Below are 21,306 nucleotides of genomic sequence, written 5' to 3'. Positions count from 1 at the left end.
TTAAGTGGAACCTCTTGTGTTCCAGCTTGAACCCATTACCCCTTGTCTTACTGTTGGTTGTCACCGAGAAGAGCCTAGCTCCATCCTCGTGACACCCACCCTTTATATATTTATAAACATTAATGAGGTCACCCCTCAGTCTCCTCTTCTCCAAGCTAAAGAGACCCAGCTCCCTCAGCCTTTCCTCATAAGGGAGATGCTCCACTCCCTTAATCATCTTCGTGGCCCTGCGCTGGACTCTCTCCAGCAGTTCCCTGTCCTTCTTGAACTGAGGGGCCCAGAACTGGACACAATATTCCAGATGAGGTCTCACCAGGGCAGAGTAGAGGGGAAGGAGAACCTCTCTGGACCTACTAACCACCCCCCTTCTAATACACCCCAGGATGCCATTGGCCTTCTTGGCCACAAGGGCACAGTGCTGGCTCATGGTCATCCTGCTGTCCACCAGGACCCCCAGGTCCCTTTCCCCTACACTGCTCTCTAATAGGTCATTCCCCAACCTGTACTGGAACCTGGGGTTGTTCCTGCCCAGATGCAAGACTCTACATTTCCCCTTGTTATATTTCATTAAATTTTTCCCCGCCCAACTCTCCAGCCTGTCCAGATCTCGCTGGATGGCAGCACAGCCCTCTGGCGTGTCAGCCACTCCTCCCAGCTTGGTGTCATCAGCAAACTTGCTGATAGTACACTCAATTCCCTCATCCAAGTCATTGATGAATATATTGAACAGTATTGGTCCCAGAACTGACCCTTGAGGCACTCCACTAGATACAGGCCTCCAACCAGACTCCGCCCCATTGATCACAACTCTCTGGCTTCTCTCCTTCAGCCAGTTTGCAGTCCACCTCACTACCCGATCATCCAGTCCACACTTCCTCAGTTTTGCCGTGAGGATGCTGTGGGAGACGGTGTCAAATGCTTTGCTGAAGTCAAGGTAGACCACATCCACTGCTCTGCCATCGTCAATCCACCTTGTTACGTCTTCATAAAAGGCTATGAGGTTGGTCAAACACGACTTCCCCTTGGTGAAGCCATGTTGACTGTCCCTGATGACCCTCTTATCCTTGATATGTCTTAAGATGGCACCAAGGATAAGGTGTTCCATCACTTTCCCAGGGATGGAGGTGAGGCTGACCGGTCTATAGTTGCCCGGGTCCTCCTTCTTGCCCTTTTTGAAGACCGGAGTGACATTTGCTTTCCTCCAGTCCTCAGGCACCTCTCCCGTTTCCCAAGACTTGGCAAAGATGATGGAGAGCGGTCCAGCAATGACTTCAGCCAGCTCCCTCAGCACCCGCGGGTGCATCCCATCTGGACCCATGGATTTATGGATGTCCAGATTGCTTAATTGCTCCCTAACCCAGTCCTCATCAACTGAGGCAGACTCCTCCATTGTCCTGCCTTCCTCTGGGGCCTCAGGGGTACGGGGCTCCTCAGGACAGCCTCCGGCAGAGTAGACAGAGACAAAGAAGGCATTTAAACATTTGACTACTCAAAAAAGGTCTTTCATTGCTGTAGCATCTTCAAAATTTAGACTATTTCCATTTTCCATTTACAACCAGTGCAAAAAAAAAGAAAAAGATTTTTTCTACTGTCTGAGATGATACCTGTTCCATGTTCTCCAGCATTCCTCTTTCTTCTTCATATTTTTTTCCCCTCTGGAGTTAACTCATCAAGATCTCTTCTGTACCATTAAATTTCTTCTCCCTGTGTTTGCAGTCTTCCTGTGACTATCTAAAACAGTATGATCATTCAGAAAGGAAGCCACTTGTGTAACAACACACTAGTCAGATGGTTGTTTCAGAAACCAAGAAAATTTCAGCAGTAAAACAAATGCAAACAAATGTATAAACAGATAAATGAGATCATGAAGTCTGTAACAACAATTATTATATATTTTATTATATATTTTATTATTATATATTTTACTTCCAAAACAGTAAGAATGATATTAGTTTGTATTTGTTTTAATGGTAGCTACTAACAAATTATATAATCCAGGTAAATGGCTATCCCAAAATCCTGACCACCATGGAGGAAGCAATATTCTGAAGAAGTTATTCCAGAGGCATAGGACAAAATAAATCTAGCAGTAAAATATTTCAGCCATTCTGTTGTACTACATCTCAGTCTCATCAGCCTGCATCATCCTCAAGCTCTCAAGAAAGATTCTGAGAGAAGTCAACTCTGCAGAGTGTGTCACAGAGTTTTTTCTGTGATAAAAAACCCCACACTGATGACGAGTAGATGGTGGTCACATCTCTGTATGTGTAACTGATAAGAACCTGATTAATTTCTATAACTGCTCTCATGTTCACACTGCCTTGTTGTGAGTAGTCTTATTTGACATCATCCACATGCCCAACAGTTATTTGGATTGTGCACTCCTTGCTCACTACTATTGCTAAACAATCTCTCAAAAAATTCAGTTTCCTGGATGTCTGGGGATTCTTTCTACCTCTGCTTCATCCCTAGATGCCTAAGCACCATCTGTGCTTAGCATAGCTTTCTATTTGATATAACCAGCATTGTCATGGAAAAGAAAATGCCGCTACTTCTTGCAAGAACCACTCTGGATATTCCCAGGATTGGAATTCTCCCATTCTTTGTGCCATCAACGCTCACCAGTTTTTTCACATTGATGGTTATACAAGGTAAGAACTCCTCTGTTTCCTTGCATATTTTTCTGTTTTTCTTATGTTTTCTTTGATGATGAACTGACAGGCTTTTCTCAACATTCTCCTGCATCAGCTCCTCTCTGCAGTCTCTTGCTTGCCGCTTCAGATGTGCAAAGAATGCTTTTCTTGGAGGTGCTGCTTCAGTCTGATTCTTGGAGAAGTGAACAGGTATGTCTAGCTACATCATTTTCTCAAGCATTATATACGATATTGATTAGCCTAAAAGTTATCTGTGAGTTGAAGATGAAGCTGAATGCAAAAGTTTCAGCAGGCCCACATTAGGATACATCAGATTTAAGAAAAGGTTCATAGTATGTTCACTGTTGTAATAAAATTAGAATTGCATACTTGGAGTACCACAGGTATCCTGAAGAGTTCTAAAGATATTAGAGTATGCAATTAGTATATGGCCAAAATTTAATGACGGTCTGCTGCTCAACTATCTCTGTGCTGGAGACAGCGGTTACAACCTGAATAGAACAAAACTTGCATCACATCTTCAAAACATACTTGAAAATGCCAAAATGAAATGACTAATCCAAGCAAAAGGGTATGAGAGAAACAGAGTACTATCTACTATATTTTCCCAATTTAACACATCACTTGTTTAAATTACTAAGCTGTCCAATCACTTCAGTTCAGTTTTATTTAAGGTTAAGCTTCACTTCCTTCAAATATGATTTTTATTCATGCCTCCTTGCCCCAAATATGCAATATAAACTCACATTAACCAAAACAACTGAATTTTACTTTATATGCAATTGGTACTTCTAATGACTCGGTGAAATGACTGTCTGAAGTACAGAAAATGATTTATATTTCTGCTAAGAAAATTTGCTTATCCAGAGGCAAACCTTCTGAGTTACATGTATAGTGAAAAAATGTAACACCTCCTCCTCCTATATAGACAGCAGGCAGATATACCTCAGTGCTCTGCCACTTGTTCACTTGTACTTTTTAGTCCTAAGTCTCTTCCCCAGATGTAGGCACACATTGCTACCTCATTGCTTCTACAGGTGCACACCTGCACCGGATACTCATATTCTACACACACGCTTGGAGTTTCTCTCACACACAGTCATCACTGTTGCTAGTAAACTCCATTGCTCCTGCAGCTAATTCTCATGTACTTCATACACTCCGTTTCAGGCTTTCAAAGCTAACCGTCCTTCAGTACCTTTGTTTTCCAAATGCTATCACTTCTCCTATAATTGCCATTTGCCTGGTGATTGTCCCATTCCATGTTCAATGCTATTTCACTCCAAACTAACCATCTCCCTCCCTCCAAATTCATCATAATACTGCTTACTTGAGATCAGCTCACTAGTCAAAACTTAAGCTTTTCATTAGTTGCAGGTAACCCTCTACTATGAGTGAGATGCAAAAAATGCAACATAGGCTTTCGTACATTCCAGTCTCAGATCTCACCTTGTGTTAAAAACAACTCATGGTCACCTTTCTGTCTGTGTGCAAAGACAAATAACCTATTCATGTCCTGAATAAAATAATTTTAAAACCTGTGACCAATGCAGTAGTAAAATAAGAAAACTATTTTAAAACAAATAGGACAGATTTTTAGGCTAAGGGTGTAAGACTACCTTTACTAGGTTATAACTGAATGAAAGTAATCCAGTTTACATGTCAGATAGTCCAGTTGGAACAAATACAGCTAAAGTGGCACTGCTGAGACTAATATGCTCTGAATAATGCATTTCGTTCACTCATTAAAAATCCATTAAAAATCCAGCTAGAAATGCTGCCTTTCAGAATTAACCTGTTATGATCAAATGGTACTAAAATTTTTATTTTCTAAAATTATTAGATTCTTCTCTTCAGAGGATTCAGTATCCTTCCAGCTTAAGAAAGTCCATTTGAGTTCAGCCTCGTGTTTTGAAGAGTGAATTCCTTGTTAGGGGATAACTCATGCCACCTGCATTAGACCATTATAGGCAAGTTGGAACTTGTATATTTTGAATCACAGCTCTGGATCGAGTTTTGTACCTCTGTCTATGAGCTCCAGAGAGGGCTTGGCCTTCCAGCTTAGATCCTCTCAGCCATACCTGAAACGCCTCACATAGGTGACGCTGATGCTAATATCAATTTAAGTTGCATGTTCTTCAATTTGAAAGATGCACTAGTATTTATAGCTAAAAGACATAAAAATCTTAAATGGAGGCAAATTTGCAATAATATTTATACTAAATTTAATGGGTTTGTGCTTGTGAAAATCTAGAAATGTGCAGAACTCTTGCCAGGATAAATCGCATATATTTGCACATTGCAATTGGTATGGGGTTCTTTTTGGTGTTTTTTTGTTTGTTGGTTAGTTTTTGTTCTGACTTCTGCTTGAAGATAACAGCACTTTTTTTCGCATATGTTCGTAATATTGCTTTCTCAATACAGCTTTATAGAAAGGGCTAGACACAATTTCAAGCAACAATAGCCAGGTGTAAGTTAGAAGGAAGCAAAAGTTTCACTTTCATTCTATAGAACGGTAAGGTCATTATGTGCATCAGTAAGAACATGATTAAACCAAGCCTGGATGCAAATGAATCAGGTTCTTGTTCATTTTATTGCATTTACATGTTTGGGTGTCTTTTTCATTCTTCCCCAGCTAGTGGATTTTTTTTTAATTAAAGTATTGTAGAATATGATATTGTAGAGTAGTGGTGCCAATAACAGATAAATGAGTTCACAGTTAAAAATTATATATGGCCAAATATTCCTTTAATAACCATCTTTATTGCCATGCAATTTCAGACGATGGGCTTTCAAGCAGAGTGGGAAGAAGGGTATTGTTGGCATAGCAAAACATGCCAGGGATTGACTGAGAAAGTATTATTCATGAATGACATCTTCATATCTGAGGATTTCAATTCCTAACCAATACATTTCAATAAATCTTGCCACTGTTTATTTTTCAAGAGATCAGGAATAATGAGGCTGGAAAAATACTACAGCAGTAATATATTTCAGTCCTTTCCCCTAAATGTATGCATGGCCTAGAGCAGTGGCTGCAGACATGGCCAAACTTGCCTTAGATCATTAAGTTCAATTCTCAGCCCTGTTACATATCTTACTCCTCATTTCAGAACTGGGCATTAACTGCCACTCTAAAGTGAAATGATGTAATCAAAATCATGCTGTACTATTCTTGGAGAACTTTGGAATATGCCTACTGGATACTGCAAATCTCCAATAAAGTAGTGTGGCTTGAGGAGAATACAGGCCTGAAAGCCTCAGACTGGGCAACTTTGCTGGCAACATATGGCAGGGCAGAAGAGAATGCACCCAGAACTGGGTGCAGTTAAAACAACAATATTCCTCCTCTGCTGGGAAAGGCTAATGAGAAACTATCAGTTTCTCTTTGTCTCAGATGCATCAGTTACAGCACAGTTTTCTCCCCTTTATTGACAATTTCTCTTTAAGTTCTTGTAAGGTTAGTGCTAGTTATACCTAGTATTTCTTTCATGTGAGGGAAGCAGAGTAGTTTACAGAGAGCTAGCTAGTTATTTTTTCCTTGTTTTAGTTTCCCATTGTATCTGTAAGTTCTACTACTAGTGACATTTTTTGTTACACTAACAAATGATGTTTCATCTTCATATTATCACCACTACCCAACAACTGTTAAGAAAAGTTTATTGCAATCCATGTACCTTAATCCAAACATTTTACATGAGAACAGTCCCAAATATTTATTTAAATGCCATTTTTTGAGAAACTAGCATATGTCTTAAGACTTCTGCACCCCAGAGTTATATGACGGTCTCTTAGGGAATTTCAAAGCAAACACACCACTAAAGGCTGTATGGATCTGTTTTACTGGACTGTGTAGTTATTGCTGGTTTTTATATTTAAACCATCTGTTCCCTACAATGGTGCTCCGGTTGTTATGAGCTGCTCAGATTCAGAATCCAACCATGAAGGACGGATTTAGCAAGCCAAGTCAGTGCTAAGGCATCTGGTCCCAAGTCATTACCAATAACACTAAAATTGAAATGAATTCTTATAAAGCATCACAGTGTAAAACCAGCAGGATATTTCCAGTTAAATATCTCCTTCCATCTCTCTCTAGCAGTCACTTGTTCCATTTCAAAACTATGAGAAAAATCAGATTACCTACAGCTAAGGCACAACAGTTTAGAAGAATAAGATACACCTCATTCTGTGACTTTCATTCCATTAATTCCATGGTTTTCACATACAAGTAACTATATAGTATGAAAAAACAAAATGTGTATTCAGTGTTTTCATTTTTTTTAGCAAGTGCTCATATGATTACAAGATTTTCAGAGAGTCACGGGATTTAACTTTCTAATTTCATGTTTGTCTTTTCTGTTTTTAGGTCCTTGGGTCGACATATTACTTGAATGTATATCATGTGACTTCGGTTTTGGTTTTACCATTTTGCAAACTAATAAACTTCAATACCACAAACTGTCTGATGGTCTCATCACCTACAAAAAGTTGTTCTTTTTTATCCTATCATGCAGTTGAGAAAAATAGAGAAAATGAGTAGGGATTTGGAGGGTTCTTTCAATTCTAGTATTATAACCTGTCAGATTTGGTTTCTAGTCATTCTAAAGTGAAATAAATCAAAAACAGTATTCCAGGCTCCAGATTTCCATTTGGGAAGCTCCAAAATCATTATAGTGGCATGCAGGAGTATTTGCAACATTTAGATGGATGCTTCTTTATGTTTCCGGGTGTTTGTAAAACTTTAGGCTATTTTCACACAGACTTTGTTATTTTACATTTATGAAATAAATTTTTCAAATTTAATTGTCGATGAGTCAACAATGAGCATAACGGAATGAGAATCCTCCTGAAGCTATGGTTTTAAGTGAGATGTTTCTTATTCAGCTTTGACTCCTTTCCTTTATATAAGTGTATTCATATTCACGAATTCACTGCTTCTTGGTTTTACGTCTCTATTTAATTCATTGATGTGAGTATCAATCTAGTCCAGACTTTTCAGTTTAACGTGGTATCTTACTTTTTCTAAGATATATTTTCATATGATTTTACTGTGGTGGCAAATAGTGCAGAACTTCAATACAAAATAACTTACAAGAAATGATAGTCACAGAAGCCTCTGGCATTTTAACATCTTTTCATTGTAAATGTACTTACTAATTCCCCTACTGCACAAGAGTATTCTAATGTCAGTTGAATAATTTCTTTAGTGAGGGTTTTAATCAGAAAACTGACTTTTAGAGCATTTGAGCACTAGAATGTCATTTTATCTGGCAATCTCCGTAGCAGATAAGGTAAAGTTTCTGTAAATGTTAACAGTAACTTGTCACGTTATAGAAATGACCTACTACTGACCTACTGTCCAGACAAGGTATCTAATTATACATCTATCTGTGTATCTGTATTCTTATAAAATGCAGGAATACTTCTATAACATCCAACCTTATAATCCCTTAATTACAAGTGTGAAACAGTTAACTGACTAAAGCAATAAATATGGAAATACTGACTTTTCTTCTGCTGTAGTCAGAAGAGCACCAAGGCAAATGGGTGTTTCTGCGTCTTTTCTGAGTCTTAACTTAGGGAGAACAGTCACCATAACCAGGTGCAGCAGTTCCTAAAGTCAGTGGAGAGATGGCAGCAGGGTGATGGTTCAGGCCCAGGTTTAACAGATTATCACTGAGTGCTCTCCAGTCTCTTTTCCATAGATACTTCCATCTCATAGTATCTGCAGACTGGAGTAAAACCTTGCTACTCAGAGCTTTGAGGATGCTTTAAACACCAGGTATTCCTGTACTGTTCAAAGTACTTATGCTTTTCTGAAATGCTTAATCCTTTAGAACTGCTGAAATATGAGAATGTCGAAGGTGGTTGTTAAAATTTAATGGTCAAGTCTCTCAGTACATATAGGTCTATAAAGTAAGCTTGCCCAATGAATTGTATATATACTGTATTTCCACCTGTTGCACTTAAATGACTAATTTGAAGCAGAAAAAGTTTTAAAAATCTTGAATATATTTATTGCTTAAATATATTTATGCATGGCTTAAATATATTTATATTTATTTCAAGACTTTTAAGAAGCAGGCTTTTTAAAAAAAAAATGCACAAAAAGCTTTAATGAGAAAACTATCAGCAGCTAGTTAATTGAAGTAAGTCGTTAATAAAACAGAAAAGAGCAAGTTGTATTATTATTTTCCAGCCATACATTGGTCAATGCATGTGATAGTGACAACTACAGTAAAAATAAATTTGTAATCACACAAGAAACCAGTGTTTCAGAGGGCTCTTGCAGGTACAGTGACCAAACATGAAATTTCTAAAGGTAGATGTGACTCCCTTTTGCTACTAACTGACTTCCAGGAAGGCTGAGGAAGGTTGCATTCCCCAAGCAAAGATGAATCAACAAAAATATTAACACTCAGACATTCTATAAAGGGAATTCTTTCTCTGTACTGTGCAAGTTGAGTAAGACCAGCTGATTTACATCAGTGAAAAGTTTATAGGCAGTCAGACTTGTGAGCTTCATCATTCTGCTACTCGCAGGCAGATTTAGCTGTGCTGAGGGAAAAGCTGCAGGTGAGTAAAAGTTCAGGTCTGGGCTTCGTTCTTAATGATTTACTCTAAATCTTTATGTACCTTTGAGGAACAAGTGAGAAATTCTTTCCTTTTTATTTCTGCAGTCGCTGTAGAAGTATACAATACTACTGACCTCTAAAAAAAGAATCGTGGTAAAGATCCCAAAGCGAGATGAGGGCCATGTCACAGCTCTGTTCGGGAGCAAAGGTCTCAAATAACACAGTCTGTTGCCCCAGTCAAATTACTCAACTGAGCATGAAAGTCAGTAAAACGGGGTTGTTCAGGTTGTCCAGTTGTTACCAAATAGGAGGTGGGCCTTGATGCCACTGTGTGGAGCCCAGCTAAAAAAGCACCCTTGGAAGACTCTTTCGTAACAAACATAGAAAAGATTAGTGAAATACAGTTATTCAACACCTTGAATTCTGCAGTGATTTAGCTTTTCAGGTTCTTGATTTTGCAAGTTTTGTTATCCTCTTAGTTTTCAGTGTGTCATGTAGAACTACATTATTTTGAGAATAACGAGAGAAGATTATCATTACTAAGTAGTATTTATTAGCATAGAAAATACTCATTTTGTGATCTTTGCATCTTTGGTAATGAGAACATGATGATGAAGCACAGCTGAAAGGTAGCAGAATTTTCAGAATAAACCAAAGGCATCTTATATGGGTTACACAGAGCACTACATAGTAATGGAGCTAAAGCTGCAGCTATTTGGCTGTTCTGTGAAAAATTATTAACAGACTACTCAAAAAGTTTCAGCAAGGATGCTAAGGAAAAAAGGTCAAGAGATACAATAATTTTTAGGACTGGAGAAGTGATGGGGTTCATTGGAGTCAGTGGAGAAGAGGTTCCGTTGGGTTTGCAGGACACTGAACCTGGCTTCTGGAGAGTTCTTATAGACAGACAGAATGACAGCCATAGATCATTCTGGCTCTTCTTGTTTGGCCTCACAGTTAAAAAGACAAACTAAATCAGTGAGTATGTGCTGCAAGGCATTTGTTGTGACATGTTAGGCTAGCAATCCTCTTAATTCTCTTAATCCTCATCTTACTTGTGCCTTCATTAAAAACGAAAGACCTCAAACACCAATCCAACACTTTACCTGTTTGTTTGTACAGAACAGTCCTGCATCCAGGGATTTTCTGACATTTCAGGTACCAACAAAATATGAAAATTTGAATCCAGCTACTTGCTGTACCAGTTCATCTGGTATTTATATGCCCATAAGGACGTACTTACCTTGCATTATGGACCAATCTCTTAACTGCACACTTCTTCCTTCATTAGTTGTTTTCTTCAGCCAGCATGTATACAAATATATACATATATATTGTTATGCTGTTACTTTCATATACAGAACAATATCTATCAGTGGACTTGGAAAATTTGTCTATAGCCAATAGGAAATGTCAGTGCTTATTAAGCTCATGAGTGAAATGAAATGTCAGGACCTCTTGATATACAACCTTCTGGGCCTGCTTATTAATGCAAACCCTCTAGAAAAATGTCTCATGGCAATTTGACCTTTCTCAAACAATAATTCCTTATTCATGGTCAATTAGGAGTGGTTTCCCTCACTTAAAATATAAAAGGACCAACTAATTAAATATCTAAAATAAAGTTGTTGAAATGCCAGTTGATTTTTTTCTGGTAAGTCAAACCTATATATTTTACTCCTTCAGTTGGGAATAAATGCCTGCATGCAGCACTCTTTTAACAAAGATGTAATATAACAATGCACCCAGGAAATTGCCTCTTATTTTAGTGTTTATACATCTTTGCCAATAGCAGTTTAATTTGAGATATAAAATTCTTCTCAGTACGATATTGTCCTTCCTTGTCTATGTAATACAAAAAAACATCTGGAGAGTTCAGTGAACATCGTTGCGGGAAGGTAAGTGGTGGCTGAGAGTTAGAATTTTTTGTGGCTGACACGACAGCGGTTTTTAAATCCATGCCATAGTTTAACCTTCAATACGGTTACTCTCAGGGTATATTTGAGTGCAGCATCTTATTTTGTGTTCTCTGTGGGTTCCTTACAACTGAATGATAGTGTTATAGACCAAAATGCATGCTGAAAATAAATATGCTGGGATTAGGAATGTCTAAATTTTCAAAGTTTGTACTTTTAGACATTTCATAAAATAATTGCCTGTGGTTTTTCTAGCCCTCCACTGTAAAAATCTCATCTACAAGGTAAACTGGGTAAAGTTTTACAAATAATTGCTTTATGCTAAACCAGCTCAAGTGTATTATGTGTTCGAAATTATATATATGTGCATGTAGAATCACAGAACCATAGAACAGTTTGGGTTGGAAGGACCTTCAAAGCTCATCTAGTCCACCTCCCCTGCAATGAGCAGGAACATCTTCAACTAGACCAGGTTTCTCAGAGGCCCATCCAGCCTGGCCTGGAATGTTTCCAGGGATGGGGCATCAACCACCTCTCTGGGCAACCTGTGCCAGTGTTTCAACACCCTCATCGTGACAAACTTTTTCCTTATACCTAGTCTGAAAACCGATATATATTGGTTTTATAAATAAACTAAGATTTTATATATATATATCTCTCCAATATTTTAAATGCAAAGGGTTTATTTTTTTCATTCCAAGTGTCTAGGTCTTCTTCGTTTCATCCATACTTTTTAACCCCTTAGGATTGATTTTTGTTGAAGTGTCATGTAGACGTGGAAAAGCTTGGCAAAACCAGGTGCAAATATTTCTACTGTTGATTTCAACATGTCACTTGTGTAGGCAATTCTTACAGCACTACTGTCACATGCATTAGACAAAGGGCAACCAATAAAAGGGGTCAGAAACCCCTGGGTTTGGGACTGGTGGTGTTCTTCAGTAAGTGCTCAACAGCCTTTTAGGTGAGCCCGCTTCCTTTCAGATTGCCAGGGACTGACAGCACTTCTGTGGTCAGTCACCAGCTGTCTCAGCTGGAGAGACGGTGACTGATAAGAATTGGCAGCTTAGAAAAACAGGTGGTACATGCACAGGGATCATCTTCGTGTGCCCTCAAGGCCTTTTAAGTTACTTTGCTTGTAATAAGAGGATGCCAGAAGACCTTTATAGTCTATGTATAGACTATATATATGTATGTGTATGCACAGCTCTATGCCAAATGTGATATATATATACAGTTATTTTACTTCAAACTCGCTGCAGTTTCAAAGGCATTTCAGTACTTCTTTCTCCTGTAGTTACTTCTTTCTGAAATATGATCTGCCCAACAAATATCAACACAATCATATACTCGCGTGTATGTCGTCATGCTGAGAGGAGGTTGCTCTGTGGAGCTGCAGGTTCATCCCATCAGTAGATCATCCTGCATTAATGCCTCAAGCACTAATGCTAAGAAATCTGTTCTGAGTTCCCTTAAATAAATGACTCTCACTGCTTATCAGCATAACAAGTAATAGCAAGAGCTTTGTAAACAGAGAACATCACTAGGCTTTGTTTTTCTAATCTGTCCATATCCTTGATTACACAAGAAACATGAGGACATGCCAAGAGAAAAGCATCTCAAGTTCTCAATGAAGTATTAGGGCATCAGGCTGCGGTGCAGAGTTTGGTGATACATGTGGTATCCACAACTCTGGGTTCCATACAACACTCTGATATTCTTTTTTGGCTGCTCAGTAGGACTAGAGGGACTAGGATGGTAGCCCTTGTATTATACTGCCAGCAGTGCAAATCGCATATCCCAACAAACAAAAGGAGACTGCACAACTGTGCTAGTTTAAATGGGAATTTGCTGCACCCACTTCATGGTCCTGTTGTGCTTCCAAATCACCACAGTCTGGCCTTGCAGCAAAGGACAATGCAGCGCTTGGTCTTTTTCTGCATCCCATCAGACACAGATGCTTCATATTAGCAGTGTATTTCAGAGTCTTTTCCAGAATCACCAGTACTCCAAGCTTGCTTGCTATTTTCTACACTTCGTCATGAACAGTCATTGGGGATGTGGGAGGAGCTCATCATGTGAAAAGTAAGGAACTATTTTATAATCTGGCAGAATGCTTTTCACCTGAGGGCCATAGGACTAGGCACTCCTGATCCCCAGGGCAAATCCTGATCTCACTTGTTCAGGTTTTATGCTACCACAGTTCCGATTTCGCTGAGTTCACTGCTGATAAATATTGGATTAGAACTCCTATCAAATGCAAAATGTAGTCTCTTATCAAGTGGAAATTTTTGTCATCTAAATCATTCTGGTTTCCATACATTCTGGTAGCTAAAATGAGGCACTTCAGGGAAAATGTTTTCATACGTGCAGATGAAGGTAACAAAATTGACTATGAAAATATGCCTTGTCCAATATGGGAAAGGGATACTAAATATTGACAGAGATGAGTGATCTTAAAGAATTACCATCAGCCAGCTAGTGTTCAGAGCAAAATAGGCATCCCTGTGGCATGCCACTCCTTTGCAGTTGCCTCCCCTAAAACCTGTTTTTTTGAAAACCTTGGCAACAGCCAGCTCCTACTGATTTCTTACAATGTGCCAAAGTAGAACAAAATGTTTGTCCATCGTCATCAGCTGTCCAGGCCAGTTTGGGAACTGTTTGGAAAAAGTGTCTTTGTTGACTGCTCTGCTTTCAGCTGCAAGATAACAGGGGAATCCTGCAAGAACCTGTAACAGTAGCTAATAACCAGGTCTTCAAAAGAGGGGGAGCATCTTGCAGGCAGTTGCCTCACAAACTTGCAATATTTTGTGCATGCAGAAAGCAGCAAATGTGGAAGGTGACCTTTCCCTGATTAGCCCTGTCAGAGTACTCCACATTTTGTTTTCTAGAATGCTTTTTTCATGTGTAGCTATTAGAACACATGCTGGTGCTGTGCTAAACTCTGCTCTAGCAGGAACTTGCCTGCTACTCCTCAGCACCTTGCTGAAATACGATGTTAGCATCTGTTACTCAATATCTGTTAAAAACAGTCTTAAAATACATTGTGCTTTCAGATGGGTTTATTTGTAATGGAATAACATTTGCATTAGTTACTGATACAGTGACTGCAGAAATAGCAGCAGATGCAGGAGTGATCCTTCCAGGCTGCTTTATCTGAGGAGTTCTGCTTCACAGTGTCCAGGTTATTTTTGGGAATTGTTTCTAGAAGTTCACTTCCCCATAGGACGAAAAAACCCCAGCTCTCCCCCTAGCCAAGGCATGTGAAACACTTGTAACAAACAGAAAACCTTGGAACTGAGACTGAGAGGAGGAACACTCCAGTAACACCATGTCACTGGTATTCCAGGGCAAAATTTGCTGACCTACTGGTGATGTCAAACTATGACACAATGGAAAGTGTTTCCCATTTTCAGAAAACTGTAATAGTCCTTACCGCTCTGATAGTTGAGCACCTCAGAGAAATCAATGAACCTCAGTAATGCTACAAGGAGCTGAAGAAATTGATTTAGATAACAGAAATTATGTAACAGGCAAATCAGGCATCTTACATAAATTCTTTCTGTATGTTCTGGAGTCAACAGAAAGATACATATACTACAACACACCTAATGAAACAAATGATAAAGGGGAAAAAAATATATATGTAGCAGCTCTTAACGTAGGTTTATGCAAAGCGGTAATCGGATGGGAGAAAATTATTTTCAAGCACCTGATTCTGCTAAAACCACATACTGTGCCTTAGAGCCATTCTTTACTGTTTTGAGAAGTGTGCTCAGCTTAGCAGAATGGGGCTATATGTGGCTATATAGAAAAAAATCCACATTAGACCAACACATTGTATCTGCAGTGAAGGAGCAAAGACCTGTGTTGTTAAATGAACAGTGTCAAGAAGATAGACAGCTGTCTCATATTAAGCTCTTTTTTTTTTGTTGAAAGTGTACATTTGTTCCTAAAAACAGCACTACAATAAGCAGAAGATTGGAATTAGAAAGGGACGTGAAGAACATCCATGGGCAACTCCAATGCCATGGACAGGATTGGTGCCCCCTCCTTCAGTCAGGGTTATTCCAAATGCAAAGATTTCTTCTCCCTTAGTACTTTCATTGGCCACTGGGAAGAAATTAGTGCATAGGGAATGGAAGAGCTCATCAGCTGGAGAAAACTTCCCTATCAGCTGATAAGTGATTTTGCCTGCAGGGGGCTGCTGAAAGTTCCACGTGAAGAGCCCACACAAGTGTATAACTGGAATAGGACAAAGTTGTCACCTTGGGTAGATGCCTGTTGCTCAGAGGCCGTCATTTTCCGTGAAGTCATTGTGACCAGGTAGCTGCAAGCCAAATTCAGAGAGTCCCATTCATCATGCTTTAGATTTGGATTTCAGCTACAGCTACCACACATCCCGAATTCAAACCAAGCCCCAATGAGGACCTCATAAAAGTTCAGCATCTGCGTCAAATGGCTGCTTCAGGTGCAGCAGATGATTTCTTAAGGTTTGAATTTGGTTTCACTGCTGCTGTTGCCTTTTAGGTAAATTGACACAATTTGCATCTGAAGAGGCACTACTGTTTTTCTTAACCACATTTTATGATTACTGGCAAATAACAGTTTCAACCTCTCACAGAGGGAACAGAATGACTCCGTCATGCAACTGATCCAAGCAGACAGCTCAAAGCTGTGATCTACTCTTTCGGTCAATATAAACTGACAGTGTGATTATGTACCTTCAAAACAAGAATGCCCTTTGGAATGGCTCAGGAAATATTTACCAAGTATAATTATTATTTAAATACAGCACTCACAGAAATCTCATCACTCAAATATGTGGATGGGGTGTTTTTCCCTGGTGATGGCAATAACATTTTCGTGTTAAATACCGTTAAAGCTAATTTTTAAAAATGCTTCACTGGAAATACAAGATGCATGTTATATCCATGCTTGATGCTTGTTATACTTGCTTTTCAAAATAGCTATTTGTTTTTCCCCTATTTTTCTGCAGCAGTTAAGATCGTGGATGAACCAGAATCATCAGGCAATGACATTTTAGTTACAACCAGCACTTATGAAATGTTGCCTTTCTTTATTGGTTCAAGTGATCTCTCTACCACGCAGCCCGAAGGTGTTATTACAGGCGCACTACCATTAGACCAAACAGCACCACAGCCCACAGCAACCAGCCCATCCTACAGCCAGTCTCAGATCATCAAACAGTCCCTTGAAGTATCAGATCCCTCACTGCCTGCATCTGAGATTGTTCTTCCTGATGACACTGGGACAGGAGTGCAGGATATCGCTGCCGAGTTGGATCATGTCAGTGTGATGAGCACAGCAGCCCTGGATGAAGTGGAGCACGGCAGCGGTTACATCTCAGTGCTGACAACTGAGCCTGCAATAGCCACCCCAGCTCCTACGCTGAAGTATGTAACTACCAGCTCCATGACAACCGCAGCCAAAGGCAAAGAGCTAGTGGTTTTCTTCAGCCTGAGGGTCACCAACATGCACTTTTCCGATGACCTCTTCAATAGGAGTTCGACAGAATACAAAGCACTAGAACAACAGTTCATGCAATTGGTGGGTGAAAATCAAGTTGAATAACGTTTGCAGTAGTCGGGCAGATTTTAAAGAAATACACGGCAGAGCACAGTATTTTAAAAATTTCAAACCCTACTACAATTCAGTCTGATAAGCTGTATATTTAAAGAACTGATAAGCCTGGGATGTTCTCAGGGTATGAAAAAGAGTTTATGAATTCAGTGATGAAAGTTTTCACTTATTCAAGAGACTCCAGATATACACCTGGCACATAATTTACTTGGCTTTTTCTAAGATACATGTCACCAGTATAGCAGTGCTGATTACATCTAAGGCTTGTGCCTACATGCTGGAATTAAAAATAGGCCTTTTAATATACATCATAGCTTAGCAGGGAGGATGTAATTAGATATGGATTTTCTCTATGGGTACGATAAGGCAGAAGGTCAGCTCAGTAACATGCCTATTATGCTATGCCCTAACCTGCCTGGATTGAATGTTTGAAAATAATTAAAGTTGGCTTTTGTGTCAGGTGACTTTTTTCTCTTCCATATGAATAAACTCCCCAACTGCTGTGCATTTTATTACAGGCAAAATTGCTGCCCATACATCTCAGTGCATTATTGATAAAGATGTAAAAGTCCAGAAGAAGACAGTGCTAAACAGAAAAGTGGATTTGGTGGTGGAGTTTAGCAATTGTATTAAATTCAGAGAAATAAGCATGTGATGTGTGTACTTGATAGTGCAAAGTGACTATAAAAGAAATTAATAGCAGGTAGACATTGACAGTAAGCTAAAATAAAGGCAAATGTCTGTTTTGCAGCTACTTCCATACCTCCAGTCCAACCTTACAGGTTTTAAGCAGCTGGAAATACTGAACTTCAGGAACGGAAGTGTGATTGTGAATAGCAAAATGAAATTCGCCAGGACAGTGCCATACAATATCACAGAAGCAGTACACTGCGTTTTGGAAGATTTCTGTGATGCTGCAGCCCAACTCCTCAATTTGGAGATTGACAGCTATTCCCTGGATATTGAACCAGGTAAGATTGAATTAATAATGTATGTGCAAAACCAAGCAGATAATATTTTCCAGATTGTTGCAGCTTCTGAAGTATTACTCTTTTGGAAGTAGCAGTATTAGCAATAGCCTCCCGGTGATCTGGATTAATAGGAAAACCCAAGATGTTGCAAATTATCTGCAGACATATTTTCATACCATAATGAAATGCTGAGTGGAGGTGGTGGTCTGCACATGTGCACCAACTGCTTTTCAGAGCCAAATACAAGAAACTAAAAACTCTCTAGAATAAGACCTGAGTGAAGACAGGTATAAAGAATGCACAGTTTACAGAAGTGACTTATGCAAGTCTTGCACCTGAGTATGTGAACATAACTTCTGACAATTTTTTGCAATGTAAGCAAACCATAGCTTAGAGCATCATTGAATCTATTTTTAAAAGGCTACAGAGTTCAAGACAGAAAGAGATAATTTCTAGGAATAATTGGATTCTACAGCTACTCACTCACTGGAACATCACTATGTGTAGCACTCCATAGATGTATAATTTCAGAATATTTCCTGATCTAGTACCTTTCAAATAAGACTGTAGTCTTTGTTAAAGAGTAGAAAGTCAGCAACAACATACCTGGACACTATTGCGATGTCAGAAGCTTAAAGTTTTCAAAAACTATATCATTTTATAAAATCGAAGCCTGGATCTATTTTCAGGTTCTGGTAATTATTTCAGGGCTGAATCTAATTTCATTGGCATGGAAAAGAACAATACCAATGCCTTAGCATGCGAATGCCTTTAGCTGCTTTGGTTAAGCTGTGTTTTTATGTACAAATCTCTGACAGCTCCAGAGAAAAAAAATCCATTTACATTTCATGGAGGCAGTTTCTAATCTGTTTTCAATATACGTAACTCACTGTGGCCACTAAGAGAATGGATAGTGTATGGTAAAGAAAGTTAACAAAATCACAGCATTTAATCTTTCAAATGCTGCCATGATAAAAAGAGTTTTCACTGAATAAAGGAAGAAACGAGTTCACTAGAAAGTGTGAACTTGAGGCTACCAGACATTCCCTGCTTCAGTAGGAAGTTTTCATTAAGTAAAAATTAAAACACAAAAGTTGCTAAAATGCTTATATAGAAAAAATTTTAAATCTTTCATTTTCACCTATATGAGCGGCTGTACTGATATGGTATTTCAACATTAATTCAAGAAAACAGTACAACAGGTTTGCTGAGAGAGCTATTCTTTCAAGGCTTATGAGCAGCAATACAACATCCGAATAGAAGAAGTTATGTTTAGAAAGCAAATATATTCCCATATAGGTGTTTTGAAACCCTACTGTCTTTTTACTTCAGAAAACAAACAAACCCCCCCAAAATCCCCAAACTGTTTAGTAAATTAAGGTAATTTAAGCAAATTCCTATTTATTGTGAGAGCAAGAGCCATCTAGCGGTAATAATGTTTTACCACATGGAAACACAGATGGGAACTGACAGTCCGAAATATATATCAAGACTCAGCAGCTGCAAAAAGCTGACGGCATTGGTCATAAATAGTACCATAAAGAATAGCATAGCAGGCTTTTAAATATACCAGCATGGTTTTATCTTTGTTTTGTTTTTTGTAATCTAAACAAGTGAAGCCACAGAAAAGGTGGCAAAGTACGGCAGGTACGTAGCCCAACACTTTATTAAGGAAAATGAAACATTATGACCGAAAAACGACCTTCGAACCCAGTGAAAAGCTCCTGCCAAATTCTGCTTGTCAAACAGAAACACAACGAGCCCTTTCAGCTTCTGGAAGGTGCAGGGCTGCGGTGCACAACCCTAGGTAATGCTTAGACAGCCTATATCTCCTCATTAGCAGTAGCAACCTTTATTTCCACTACCCTAAAGGTAAACTGTGACCATCAGAACTGGGGAAGGACTTGCAGGAGACATGCAGTTATGCAGCTGTTACTGTTTTAATTACTTTGTGATGCCCAATTGGTAGTATCAATGACCAGAGCAGAATACTTGGAATTTTATTTTTCTTTTTTTACATATAAGAAAAAGTCTGCTTTACGATGAAGTTACCTTGTAATTGACTTTATTACTTTGATGCCCAGTTGTTAGAGTTTACATGTACATAGATTTACAGTCCGGGAGCCGAAGAGATCCCAAGTTAACAGGGACACTGTATGTAGTAAAGGGAAATTGAGCATGCTAAACCTGCTTTCACTAGTCTTAAAAACAAAACAAAAAACTAGCCATAGGATTATGGAGGGGTTAAAAGTGAATAGCTCTGCTGGATTAATTTCTATCACTTAAGCATATCCTAGCGTATGTCTGAGATTCCAAATACCGCTATAAGGAGTAGGATGCTAATTTTTCATTGAATTTAATGTTATGGAGCATCTGGGACCATGAAGTGGCTCTGGAAGAAAATTCTCAGCCCAGATAGCACCTACAAGAACTAGATGCAATATCCAGTACAAATCTTCTTTTTAAACTACAGATTTTTCTTCTTAAGAAATTTTAAGGCCACATAATTAAAGAGGCCAGTTTTCCTCTGCACCTGAAGGTGATTTTGATTTCTCTAGACCAGATCTGAGACCAAGTTCCTCTCTATAGCTGAAGTTACATGTGCAAACTTCTTCTGAACATACCCATAACTGAGGACCTGCTGTCCTGCACAGCCCAGCTTGTGTCTGTACATCTGCTCTCATTTCCTTCTCCGAGGTGTCCTTTCTTGTTTTGGTACTCTCTTTTTTTTTTTTCTCCCCCCCATGTGTGTGGGTTCACACATCTTACTGAAACTGTTTGCTGGCAAGAACACAACTTGCACCTCTTGGTCTGCTTCTCATCTTTTACCTTCGAAGGACTTTACTCCATAGTACACAGGAAACTGCCTCCATGAGACAAAATGGATGGATGCAGCCTTCCTTCTGATCACCACATCAGCACACAGCTGGGCTCAGCACTGTGTTAAAATGACTCCTCCTGGATCTTTTTTTTTTTTTTTCAATTATTTATTTCTGGTGAGAAGCAGAGAATGGGAAAGGAGAAGTAGGCTCTTGTAACAGGTGAAGTAAGGGCTTCAAGCTCGCTCTGATTTGGGCCTCACTATGACCATCAGCAGCCTCATCTTCCCTTCATCTCACAGAAGCATCCCTTACTAATATTTTTTAAAAAAATAAAAAACAAGTTTTTCCAGTGCTAACACATAGCTTCCAAAAATGCTCCACAAGCATGTATTTTCTCTAGGCAGTGCCAGTATTTCAAGGTTGTGGTCATCAAGTATTGTGCAGTGTTCAATAATCTAATTCCCTCCCCAGTCATGTCCTAAATTATGTGTTAAGGATGATTATAGCCAAAACTATTTCTTCCACATATGCAAGGTTGTAGCATAGTATCCATAAAACTAGAGCTTACAGTAAAAAAGGATTAAAATATCCAAATGTAAAAATCCTTGTTAGTGAAATGAAATCGCAGCTTAATACTCATGGGGTAAACAAATGTACGAATAAATATAAGCTTGCATGCTTGCTGCATCATCTACAGAAAGAAAGGACATGTGTTCTTTTATGCTAGATTATATCCTCCTATTAACATGCACAAGTCGGAGGCCAGC

At 38.9% G+C, this 21,306-nt stretch overlaps 1 protein-coding gene across 1 annotated transcript in view; it reads left to right on the top strand.

The window, feature by feature from the left end:
- IMPG1 (interphotoreceptor matrix proteoglycan 1) overlaps positions 1–21,306 on the top strand; it is a 58,335-nt gene that overhangs the window by 34,362 nt on the left and 2,667 nt on the right. Inside the window, exons 14-15 of the mRNA XM_065632664.1 lie at positions 16,142–16,713; positions 17,498–17,717. Coding sequence (XP_065488736.1) covers positions 16,142–16,713; positions 17,498–17,717 — 792 coding nt within the window. The remainder of the gene's footprint in view (positions 1–16,141; positions 16,714–17,497; positions 17,718–21,306) is intronic.

The sequence above is a fragment of the Caloenas nicobarica genome, chromosome 3 (genome assembly GCF_036013445.1).
Source record: "Caloenas nicobarica isolate bCalNic1 chromosome 3, bCalNic1.hap1, whole genome shotgun sequence".
Lineage (NCBI taxonomy): Eukaryota > Metazoa > Chordata > Aves > Columbiformes > Columbidae > Caloenas > Caloenas nicobarica.
Note: the sequence above shows the minus strand (reverse complement) of the source record. Positions and strands in the feature narration are given on the sequence as shown.